The sequence below is a fragment of the Poeciliopsis prolifica genome, unplaced genomic scaffold (assembly GCF_027474105.1).
Source record: "Poeciliopsis prolifica strain line A6 unplaced genomic scaffold, Auburn_PproV2 SCAFFOLD034, whole genome shotgun sequence".
Classification (NCBI taxonomy): domain Eukaryota; kingdom Metazoa; phylum Chordata; class Actinopteri; order Cyprinodontiformes; family Poeciliidae; genus Poeciliopsis; species Poeciliopsis prolifica.
Genome location: NW_026562409.1, coordinates 5,133,895 through 5,147,086, shown reverse-complemented (window position 1 = coordinate 5,147,086; position 13,192 = coordinate 5,133,895). Strand labels below are relative to the sequence as shown.

The 13,192-nt window shown below is 37.8% G+C and overlaps 1 protein-coding gene across 1 annotated transcript in view; it reads left to right on the top strand.

Moving 5' to 3' along the window:
- LOC129374031 (LIM and SH3 domain protein 1-like) overlaps positions 1-13,192 on the top strand; it is a 32,547-nt gene that overhangs the window by 5,477 nt on the left and 13,878 nt on the right. The window contains 2 exon segments of the mRNA XM_055052221.1: positions 7,122-7,161; positions 7,164-7,215. Coding sequence (XP_054908196.1) covers positions 7,122-7,161; positions 7,164-7,215 — 92 coding nt within the window.

Sequence of the window (13,192 nt, the reverse complement as noted above, 5' to 3'; positions counted from 1 at the left end):
CAGTGACTTGTGTAAAAATGCATTTTTGTAGGAAGAAATAATGTGTGGACACACTAGTTTTCCTTTTTATTTATATACATTTTGTTCTTTAATATCTTGAAAGACCTCCAGAGAGCCTGGAGTGCTACTGTATCGTAAGCAATAAAATGGCTCAGGGCTTAACATAATACTCTATCTCCCATTTTATGACGAAGCCATTTTTAGGTTATTTAACAATGTGGTTGCTTTGTTTGGGTGCCACTGTAGGATTTTCCTGTAAGATTTGAGTGTCCATTGTGTTGCTTCTGCTCAATCACAGGAAACTGCAGTGAGGAAGGGTTAAAGGTCAAAGCATATTCATCTTGTACAGTCTTTACTGTTTGAAAAACAATATGTCCTACATCCCAAATTTTAAAAATATCTTAAAAAAAAAAAAATCTGACTTACGTTTTTAACTGCCAGTGCTTCTAGACCTGAATCAGGCTTTCTCGAATGTTTTGTTCCTCGTCTTAGGAATGGCAGCCTATTTAGTCAGGTTATTTTGAGAGCTGAGTCACGTTGTCTAAATGCCACAAAGGTGAGGCATCTTTAGTAACCACCAGTCACATTCCTCCGATGTCTCCAACCACATCAAAAATTTCAGTGGCATCGGCTTCACTGAGTGGCCAGGTGTGTATGATCAGGAAGAAGGAACCACTTTACATATTGGGTTTTATTTACTGCATAGTTTATACCAGTGAAACTATGGTTTCACATTGCAAAGAGACATTTGCAGCCATGACAGGGTTATTATGTGCTTGATTTACAGCAAGACAAGAAAGATCTTTAATTATGTTCCTCTTTTATGTTTTGCTGGGACATACTTTTGACATCTTTACTGTTGTGTAAGGATGCAAACATTATTGCACTTTTAAAATCTGGAAGGAAAAGTCAGAAAAGTAAATTTTCACCTCAATTCCAGCAAGTCTGTGAAAATCACTGTCTGCCTGCAGCTGAGCCACAATGCCATGGGTTGAAACAAAAATAGTGGCATTGAGTTTTAATTAACTTGCATTCAGTAATGAGTTGTTTCATTATAATTTTTAGTACTGTCCAGATGTGCAAGGCTTTAGGCATACCAGCACAACACTGCTCTCAAATTAAATTTTGCATCACACGGGGACCCAGGAAGTGGTTAACACCAGAAGATGGGCCGCACTTAACGCCTGAAACTTCACGCATCACTCCATGAGATTTTCAGTGCATGATAACTGCCTCTCAATAATGGCTTCTACAATTTTAATAATTTATTTATACAGACTTTCATGTACTTGTTTCAAATGTTTTTAAAAAACAGGATTTTATAGATTTTTGACAAATAAAATGAAGTCCACATTATCTCAAATTTCTCTTACTTTCCTTTCTGTATGCATGTTGTTCTTTCCAGGGGGAAAGCTGCTTACACTTGTTTGATATAACACTTGAACTATCTGTTCTTTTCCAAAAGAGAGCAATAGATTTTTTTTGGCATATCTCTCAAAATATGGTCCTTCTGGCTAAATTTATGACCACAGGTATATAATTCTAAGATGTTTTAAAGATGATTAAATGGCCATATTAGTTTGCACAAAACATTCTGTCCTAAACAGTATAGAATGATTTGTTTGTACAGTGAGAACAATCATAAATTTAACTCCTAATTTTTAAATTATACCGTGAAATTGATTCTTTTGAATCCATTTTTTTTATTTGATTATTTTTGCTGGTATATTTGAGATTCTGCCTCCTCCTAAACTACTTGACTTGACCAATGCTGAGTGAACATGTTCTCCTGTCTGGAGGCTAGAACCCTCATTGACACACACACATCTCTCACATCGAGACATTTAGCCCACATCCAGCCCTGCACACATGTACAATTGCGTGTTTTATGTGCATACACATTTGCCCTTGAGCTGCTGGCAGACAGAGATGTCAGTTTTTTTTGAGTATTTCATTTCTAGGGCTCCATCTCTGCAGTGTCCTCATTTTTCCAGCTGACTGTCAGATCCTGCCTTGGCACTACAGAACAAGGTTTTCCGGGAACCAGACAAGGCTAACAGCTGGACGGCCCCTCTGACACACATTTATTTCCACAGCTTTGTTTGTTCCCTCTTGTGTAACTCTCACAATGAGCACATCATTAACAGACAATGCAGAGTGTCTGGGGAGTGGTTGGAATTAGCCCATGTTCATGCATGGCGTTAAAACGTCGTGGATGTTTCAGTGGAAAGCACTTTGAATTATATTGGATCAACGTGCAGGTTTAGTATAAACCCAAACAGGCAAGCATATCTCATTTAAAAATCACTAAGGAAGATTTTTTTAATTTGTGATATTTTTCACAAATTAGCTTTAAAACAACATTTAACATATCAAATGTGCATTAGTGACAAATTATTTGTGTGGGACCTTGATCCATCCCAGCAGGTTTTTCTTGAAAAACTACAAAGTCAAGTTTATTTGTATATCATATTTCAGCAACCAGGAAGTTTAAGGTACTTTGCATCATAAAAACACAAAAAATACAGTCATAGAATACACAATTAACAGCTGAAGCATTACAAAACACCTGTAAACAGTACATCCCACCCTTGAAATGAGTGTATCACTCCACCCTTCATAAGACAGTGGGCTGTGGCTAACTTGTATAGCAGCTCAGGGGATTAATATGTTAAGTGTTTTATGAGAATTGTTCCTAAATCACCTAAGTCAACTGTCTGAACCTGGTCAGCTCTTTCAGACCGGATTGTTGTACATGGTACTTGAGAAAATGAGTTGTGATCTAGAGTCTGTGGTCATTCAGTGTGACAAGATACTCTGATCGCCATTTTAGCATTCTCACAACTAAAGAGAATGCTAAATTGCCAAAATGTGACTTCTTCCCATGTCGTCCAGTCATGACTACTTTGATATTCCCTCTACATTGTCTCTCTTTTCTATGTCTAACAGGATTTCTATGCTGTTTGGAAGAATCTGGAAATGTATGCGAAGTAAAAGTATTTTCTAGCTACTCTGTGAAGCTTGACCTCTGTAGAAATGTGGCTTATAAATTGAAATTGAAATTTGGTGTAAAAGTGAGAAACTCTCAGAAAATTTGGGTCTGGAAAAGCTTCAACACCTTCAACCTGCTGTTCAATCATTCCTGGACTAGTATCTTATATTTCTGATTTGATTCTGCTGCACCAACTATTACTGCAAAATGGCATCTTGCATCATACTGTGTGACAGAAGCTTATCTCAGGATTTTATTTTACTGAGCTCACACAGTCTGACATGTTGAAGCCTGTGCAGTTTCTGACATGTCAGCCTGATCAAAATCAGGTAATGCATAATATTTCCCCAACTGCTTTGAATTATAACCAAACTAGGAAAAACGATGTGGGCAGGCTCACTGATTAAGCCACAGCTATTAATCAGAGTCTCAAGCTTATAGGTGCATGATGTAACTTTTTTGAATGTTTTTTACACATCTGTCACTGTTGTGACAGTATAATATTACAGATAATATGTAAAAACATCCTCTCTAAGCTACTATTGCTGTCTGATACTCCTAGTCAAAAATAACCAGTCTGAGCCAGGAGAATGGTCTTAGCACTGTCAATCAACCTCGTGTACTTGCTGCTAAATGTGCTAATGTAACCTAACGTTACAGAAAACTGTGTATCCACAGTCATAGGTAGCTATTATTACTAGCCTGAGCATCCACAACATAATCTGCTAGCTGCAGCGTAGCAGCGGGGAAATGGAGGAGGATGAGACAGAGGGTGATTCACAGTGCTAACACTCACCTCCTGGCTGTGATTGGCTGTTGCTTTTTTTTTTCAGAGATTATCTGTCTCATATTATACTGTCATGATATAGTGAGGGTTTCAGCATATATGTAAAATGATATGTATTTTTACAGTTGCATACTGCAGCATTAACTGCTCAGTATATGTCTGCAACCGAACAGGTCAAAGGGTAAAGGCTGATTCTTGGATGCTGAAAAGAATCAGCTTATTTTAGTGGGGTACCACATACTTCAATTGAGAATTTGCACATTTCCACCCTCTTCCAGGCCACGTCTTGCATGACGAGACCTCCAGTTAGTAGTACAATGTTTTAGGAGTGCATTATTGGATCGTTGTGGGAACTGTTGCCATGCCACCTCTGCCAGCCCTACAATGTCTGAGTGACAAGCAAATCGCACAAGCTGTTCTACTGTTGGCTGAAAAAGCAGACGTCATTTGTACTTATTTTTCTGAAGAACGTTGTCATGAATCAGCATAGTAACAACAGGAAAGGTGGCACACATATAAGCTTTCACTCCGCAATGGATGAGTTATGGGAGAAATTTTAGATGCACATTTCTGGAGTAGTGTGAGGCAAGTTCATGTTTCACCCTTTTATGAACAAGAATGGCAATTACAATGTCATTATGATGGCACCAGCATGTACTTGAATGCGAACATGTTTGATTTTATTTCTACCAGTCATTTACTTAAGTCATTAAAATGGCCGTACATATCAGATGTAGTAGAACCAAACATAATCTAATGGGAAATTAATTAAAGCAAAATATATTGTATATATTCCAGTCACTTCTTGTGTCATTAGTTCTTGGATCACTGAGGTGGTTGAGCGGATTTGTCGCCTTCAGAAGCAAATGTTGACTACGTGGGTGGTTTTCTGAGTCTTGGGATCCAAAGTGTTTCATTCACACAAATAAATCAACCATATGTTTGTAGTTTTATTTGGTGTGTTCGCAAATTTCTTCAGGTACAAAACTGGAGGCATATACCCTGAGACATTTCATACCGACCTCTCCTTTTGGTGCCATCTGAACAGACACTAATATGTCAACTTTACATGTGTCAAAATGGAGACTTTTAAGGAAAATAAAATTATATCCGGAAAAGAAATAGCCCTTTTTTTGGGGCCATTACATTGTTTTTACAATCGTCTGTGGCCAAAAGTGAAAAGAAAAAAAAAATTCCTGTAATTGTCAACCTGACGGTGGGAGCACCTTACCTCTTCCAACTACAGCACGTGTTTTTTCAGGTATGCCCTCTAATGATTAATTCAGAAGTTATGGTTAGGTTAAAACATTGTCCTATCATCAGAGAGCAACATTATTTCCCAGTCATGCTTGGTTGGAGGGTGCCACGTCTTGTCCTGTAATGTGGATTAACAGGTTAGGGAAGGCATAGAATTAGTTTGCTTAACAATTAACTTCCTCAGATTTGTGCTTTAATTTAGGCTTAAAGTCAATGTTTAACCTGGCTGACATGAATATCAAAGTCCATGGCTGCCTCTGTGACTCTCCTGAGAACAGTAAATGCTCTGTTTCATTCAACATAGGTGTGCATTTGTCCCTCAAGTGACCCATTTGTTGTTTTGCTCATTGAAATGGCCATACAGACAAACTGTATCCAGACAGCATGTAATCGTCCTGGTGTTTTTAAAGCAATTTGTTTCAAAGAAAAAGAAACAGAGAGTAGCATGTTCATCTGTAGCTCCCTCCGGCCTGGCTGGGGTGCGGGTGGTTAAGGAGTTTGGACTTGAAGGTTTGGCTCTGTGTGTTTGGCTGTGGATCACAGCTTTCCAGATCACAGCCAAGGCCTTGTTTCCACTGTTAGCATTGTCTCTTCTATGTCCCGGTACAATATTGCTTGCTTGCAGCTACAAACATATGCACATTCTTGCCATTTGTCAGTGGAGACCATCCTGGGTGGTCCAAAGACGTTCCCATTGAGTCTTTTCTTCTTGGTTTGTGATTCGATTCATACCTCATGGCTACCTAAGTCGAAAAGTCATTCTTCTGGCTATATTTCCTTGACACATGCTACATTATAAATGAATGTCAGTGGATGTTAGGTTTGTCTCTGGCTTGATTGAGAAACATTCAGAAATGTTTGTTGCAGTCTCATGTTTCTGCTGTTTTGATTAATCTTTTTGCGCCTTTTTCTGTTCGGAGGATTCTCGTTTTGTGTGTGGGCAATAGAAAGCGATAAAGAGTGGGAGAAAGAATGGGACGGATGGCAGGGTGCCCTAAGGCCATGTTAATAAGCACTCCCTTTCTTTTCGCCCTATTCTTTCTTTCCGTGTCTTCGCTCTCCTCCCTCCTTCTCTTCGATGACAGCGGGATCAGATCATTGCTTCACTCCCCGGCGTTTCCTCTCTCGCACCCACCCTCTGGTGGCTGCAGCTTTTCCTCTTGCTTTGTCCAGCTCCTTACTTTCATGCTCTCCTCCCTCCTTTTTGGGTTTGTCCAATTCCCTCTCCTTCAATCTCCCTTTGAGACCACAGGCTACAGATTAAGCTAACGCCAGAACAGGAAATGGGGCGTGAGGGTGGGAAGAGGGGATGAGAAAAACACTCTATAGTGTATATATTGCTTAAAAGCTCCTATGAAGATGAATTGAAGATCTTTGATATAATTCACAAGACATTAACAGTAAAAATGCAGAACCTTGAGACTCTAATGTGGAAACTGTGATATGTTCTCATCAAATACAGTTTCACTGGTTCTCACACCACTGGCAGCCAACTTTTTGTTGCTAACCAAAGAGGAAGTTGGTTTCTTAAGTAGTTTTCAAAGCCAGAGTGATTGCATCACTTTCGTGTGACACAGTTCAAGCTGCTCATTTTTCTGGAATAGGGATAGAAAGTCAATCATCTGTTTAAATCCCTTAAGAAAAGTTTGTCCAAACTTTTTGTCACATGCAAAAATTGTGAAAGTCAAAAGTACTCTGACCAACAAAATAAACGTAACTAAAATATTTACTTTTACTTCTTTTTTTTCAGAAAAAACAAAAGAAAAATGTGTTTGGTTATTGCAGTTCCATAACACAATATGTTTTGCACATTTGTTGTAGAAAAAAGACATCTACTTCTGAAATAATTTGAGCAACACTGAGCAAATTTATATCTGGTTGCAAGATCAGGATTTTGGTCACTTTCTTTCAAGATGCTAGCTACATTCAGTAAAGTTTAATAAGTTGATTTGGGTGGTACAAAATGGGCTTTTCAATTAAAATCTCTGGATAAATATGGTTGTACATTTCCCATTGCAATAAAATCATGCCTGTAATAAATTTGTCCTGACTAAAATCTCCACCCGTTGTGTCTTTCTTTCTTAGTACTGGCATAAAGGATGCTTCAGCTGCGAGATCTGCAAAATGACCTAAACATGAAGAATTACAAAGGCTTCGACAAGAGACCATACTGCAACGCGTAAGTTTTGTAGCTAAATCATCTTTCTGTGGATGTAAAGGGGAATGTCACATGCTTTACATTTAAGGGGTTCAGCCTGAAGACTCCATTTAATTTGTATTTAGCTCTGAAATTGGACTAAAATGTTTGTGCGAGTGGTGCAACCCAACTACGGCCCCTCTCTTCCTCCTCTCCTATTTATCTGTGTATATTCCAGCTCCCCCTCAAAGTGAAGGCCTGTGTGGGAAAGTGCTTACCTCCCTCCCCCTTCTCAATGGGGAAGAACGGTATCAACAAAAGAAATTCCTAAAGTTCCTCTACAGTGACAGAGGTGGACTCTATAAACTAGCATGTTCCCTCATGCTTCAGTACATGCTGAAGTTCCCAACAGGAATCCATGGAATCCCCTCCCCTCTCATGTTGCAAATAATAACTTCCTCCTCCTCTTGAGCCCGGGTGTGAAAGCGGGAGAGTGTGTGCACGTTCGGAGAGGGAGCGAGGAAAAGAGGCGTTGCTTCGAGTCCTGACGAGCTCATTTGCTGAGCTGCCATTTTATTGAGTGAGAAATTGATAAGGAGCTGTCCTTTTACTGTCAGCTTGAGCCCAGTTAGACATTCGTGTTTTGGTGCTAGTTTGTGGCTGGTGGTAGAATGTGCGACTTCTCTCCTGTCATAAATAATTAAAGAGATAATCAGGTTTGAAGCTTTTTTTTCGCCTTCTTGTGCAAGGCCAAAGATTAGCTGCAAGTTCAACATCTTGATATGTGACAGCTGTTAGTACCCACAGATTTTTTTTTTTCTTTCATATTTTGTCATATCACAACATAAAAACTTATTGTATTTCCTATGGCTGTGTCTAATAATTAATTCTGGCAATTAATTAGATAAATTAATTGGCACATTCTTCTCATTTTTCATTAGAACACTTCATTTTATTTTATATATAAAAATATATAACAGTTTGGGCTTTTTTTAATATATATATAAAAAAGATTATTGATATATATATATATATATATATATATATATATATATATATATATATATATATATATATATATATATACGTAAAAAAATTCATGTATTTTTTTCATAATACATGAAAAAAAATCTTTTAATAAGAATATAAACATTATATTGCTTAAAATGCAAAAACAACATTCCTTTAGTGAACACTTGGTCATTTGTAGCAAAAGAAACATGTACAGCTAAAAAAAGTTCTAATATCAACATGTAAAACGCCCAACCCTTTCTGCTTGACTTAACATTAATTTGTTTATTTGTTTGTTAATTTGTTAATTTGTTTGAACTAATTTGTTTATTTTCTGGATGAGCAAATTGAAAAACAAAAGGTTAATAGATTTTTACAAAATTTGAAGAGTGTACTTAATGACTCAGGGGTTGAACATATTTACAGAAAAAAATGTTTTTAATCTTAATGCAGAACATATATTTTTAAACAGTTTGGGCTTAATTACTGCTTCATGTTTGGCCTTTTTTGAGTCTGTGTACTCTAGTTCATCATTAATTGATTAGTGAATTAGCTGACAATTATTTCAATAGTGAATTAATTACTATTAAAGTGATTGTTTTAACATGATTTTCTATGGTCTGTGATGACACAAAGTAGTAAATGATTATGAAATAAAAAGAAAATGAGACATTTTGATTTCAAACAATTGTCTTAATTCCACTAATCAAAGGTTGGTGTACAAAAACATGGCATCCCACCTTAACCAACAGGCAGGTCGAGGAGATCATTGTTCAATGAAGCAGCCAAGAGGCCCTTGGTATTTCTGGAGGAGCTGTAGACACTGCTCTGGAAATCTGGCTTTAATGGAAGATAATCACTGCTAAGAAGAAACCATAAAAGAAAAACCCATTTAAGATTAACACTGCATTTGAATCTTTAAGCATGGTATGGAGACATTGTGCTTTGTGGATGGCATTCCATTCTTCCTCAAGGGCATAGAAGCTGGTCAGAGCTTCTATGCTGGAAGCTTCTATGCTGGAAGCTATGACCAAATAATTGATGGCACTAAATGGAGGGAAGTCACAGATAAAAACAAGAATGCAAACGAGGTTTAATGTTTAACTTTCCAAAATAGGCCAACAACCGTAAACACGCAGTCAGAGCTGCAAATCCGATGACTACAGATTATTTCCATCCATTCTGTAAAGTTTTCAGATTCTTATGTGCAAAAGATTTTAAAATTTTTATTTTCGGCAGTTTAGTAAATCTTAGGAACCTGCTTAGAAACTAATTAAGCTTTGTAACTTAAACTCAGAAACTTCAGGTTTCTTGAGTCACTTACTTCTGTGTCTTAGTATTTCTATGAGCAAGTCATAGAAATAGACAATGTTTTCTAAGAAAATGTTAGCTTTCAGAAGAACTGCCTGTAAGTGTTAAAAGGAAAGATCCAAATGGAAGATTGTCAGGAAGTGCTAGTTTCATACCACACACATTTAGATACCAACGATACTGTTGAAGGAACAAAATAGATTTAAAAACAAACCAACAAATAAAATCTTCCATGAATTTCGAGAGTTGTTTCCAAGGTAGATGACTCTGTGGTTTTCCCAGGAGCTAATTTTGTCTTCATTTGCATGTTACTCAGTCAGAACTGGTGTACACTTGAGAATACTCTAGTTGGAAACTGTTACTGTCCCAGCATACACATATCCTGAGCTTGCATGCAATACACACATCATAAAACTGAATTGGGCAAACAAAATTCAGTCATAACTTAGGTTTTCTAAGTTGTGCTGGCATATTTTAATCAGTTAGTTGCCATAAATATGTCAATTTCAGTGCCGTAGCCATAATAGCCTAATCGGACATGTAAAATTTTAGATTTACATTAAAGTGTAAAATTCCAACAGGTGTCAACTACTCCACACTCATCCAAAAATAAAAGAAATTGTCTCATTTTACTTTTCCTCCTTCCTCCCCTGATCTCTCTCTGCAAGGCCCTTCAGAGTCTGCTTATTATGCCTCCCTCTGTTTGTTTAATATAAGCCTTGTGAGAGTAAACATCATCAGTTGAAGAGGCTGCAGCTCCAGGAAAGGAATGCAGGCTACGTTCTGTTCCCGTCCGCCTGTGGGATAACTACTTTATCATTACTCCATTATGTTTGACCTTGGTAATTGATATAGACGCTGTTTGTTTTTTCTGGATTCCCACCCTCTTCCCTGAGCGTTTCTTCCCTTGGTAGATAACGCAGTCGCCGCGGCTTGTGGGAGACGGAGAAAGGCGATAGGCTGTGTGAAAAACTCTGATGGTCTTCGGTCTCTAATGGTTGTAAATTACCTTAATGACTGAAAGTCTTAAGCTGAGGATCAATTTAGTTTAGGGCCTCAACTAATGATTATTTTTTGTAATTGATTCATCTATCAATTATTCTGATGATTAATTGGATGAAAGTTTTTTTCTTTTAAACACCTTCCTTTTTAAATAAATAAATAAAAATATTATTGCCAAAAAAGCAGTAACCTAGTAAATCTGAACCGAGTGACAACATTTGAGGAGTTCTGGGTAGAACATATTTACCGATAGTGTTTTTATCTTAAATGCAAAATGTAAGTAATTTTTTGCACATTTACTGCTCTTAATATGTTTTTTTTACTTCAATTAATCATTAGTCAATTACTAAATTCTTAGACAATTATTACAGTAATCGATTAATCACGATTGTTTGTCATACTTTGATTTAATGTGTTGATTTATTGCTTTTGGTTTTGTGTTCTCAACATTAAAGCATTTGTGGTCTATTATTAATAAACAGCTCCTCATACTTTGTTGCAACTTTCAAGTCTTTGTTGGGTACTTTTCATTTTCAATGTCCAGTCTATGAATTATGAAGTGCACTCTGAAGGGTCATAAAACAGCCAGCCCTGCCTGTAATTTGTAGCAGCTGATAAAGCCAGTTCTACATTTCCTGCCGTGTTGCTTCCCCGTCATTCTTCCACCCAGTTGAATATTATGAGATATTGCAGCTGAGTGACATGTAACAACCTTTCCAGGTCTGAGGCGAGCTGACCGCATCATCTCCTGTTTCCTCCCTGCAAACAGGCCTCTCCTCCCGCACAGTAGGCCGCTTGTGTTTGTGATTACACATGCATGAACCCGCCTCATCCCCCATCCTCACATCCCCTCTGTTTTTATCACTCCTCTTTGTATTGGCACCAGTTTCCTGTGTGCAGCTTATTAACCCAGTGTCCTGCCTGGCAGGTAAATGAGTGGTCTTATAACTTGGTTGTACCGTTAACCAGATGTGAAAACACAAAAAATTTTGGTTCACACTGAGAAATGCTACAAGATCTGACGGTATGACTCTAATATCCAAGCATGTTGCAAATGTAAGGTATTTACTGGCCCCTAAGTGCAACTGGAGGCTCCAAAGACGCATCAAATGTGGGAGAAACACTGATGTTGATTATGAGCTCAGCTTCACACCCACTACCTCTGACAAGAAGGGGATTTTTAGCGACTGTGACGCTTTATGAAAAGCAGCCTTTCATCATAAATTAGACCCACCCAGCTTCAGAGAAAATTTAACAAATATTACAATCGTCAGCTTTGATCAGAGGTTGAGATTGTTGGTGCAATTGCTGTCCTGTAGCTGTATCAGTTTCCACAACTCTGACGTTATGAAATAAAAGGTCAGAGAGTTTAACATCATCTAAAAAGCTCTTGTCATTTTCTACACCCTGCAAAAGTTCAACACACATACTTCTAAATTTGAATGTATTATTACAAGATTCAGTGCTATACCAATTCAAAGTTGGGTGTAATTGTGAAGTGGATGGGAATGTTTACTGCATTTATTTACAACTGGAACTCTGAAGTCTGGTGTTTATTGCTGAAAATCAATAACTTGGCCTCATTTACTCGCAGAATCCAATTCAAGCAGTTGTCTAAGTAAGTCACCTGATTAGCAAACAGAGTTGCAAGACTCTTATCATAAATGAATAAAATACTGATGTGATGGTGTACAAAATGTCTGTGCTTCTATGATTAGATATTTGAACAATGAAACTACTAGCTTTGCTAACCGCTGCATCTGAATGTCACAGATAGCAGCTGCTTTAGTTAAACTGGTTGCCATAAAAAGGCCAGCGTGAGCAGAGACGGGAGCAGAGATGGGTGCAGAGAAAGATCGAATGTCTAGGCGTAAAGTATTTTCATTCTTAAGTTTGGTGTAAAGCTTTTCCCCCAAATAATTTGTCAGCAATTCATCAAATATGGTTATTGCATTGAGAAAATTCTCATTGAGTTAGTTGAGTGGGCAAAGTGGGCCACCCAGAGGCATTGGTAGCGTCAAAAGATTTTTAGGGACAGCGAGTATCCTGAGGCAGTCTGGGAAATGAAGTCCAGATAAGCTGCTAGATCCACTGTTGGGGGTTTTCGTCTGCCACTAGACATGCACCATGTGGTTTTCTGCCTTTAGGACTGAATGAGCTGGCAGGCACCATTACTTGTTGACCCAGGGTTGCATTTACTTGAAAGCCTCCATTATAGAATAGCACTGTCTGACGCCTCACATATACTGCCTACTAATGGGAGTTCAGGCAGTCTATGGCCAGTGAGGAATAAAAGCTGAATGGTGACGAAATCAAAGAACATACAGAATCGTTTTTTTTACACTCACTGGAATTGTTTTTTTCTGTGAATATATACTTGATGTGCCTTAGTGGAAATAAAAAGTACTCTGGCAAATTGTATTGCGCACAAGCCACTCCCTATTTAAGAAACTTATGAGAGAAGTCCTAAAGTTTTTTCCTCTGCCCACGGCATTCAGTAGCTGCGTTTCTATTCCAAATGTGTGCAGAAATTTTTCCAAATTCTGCTAATGTCAAAAAAAATACTATTTCACAATTGTTTCAATTAAAAAAGAAACGCAATTAGATTCATACGTGAATGTTTGTTCATGCGATAAGTCATTAAAGAACAGCCGTGCCATCCTTCTCCAATTACTTCCTTTTTCTTCATGGTTTC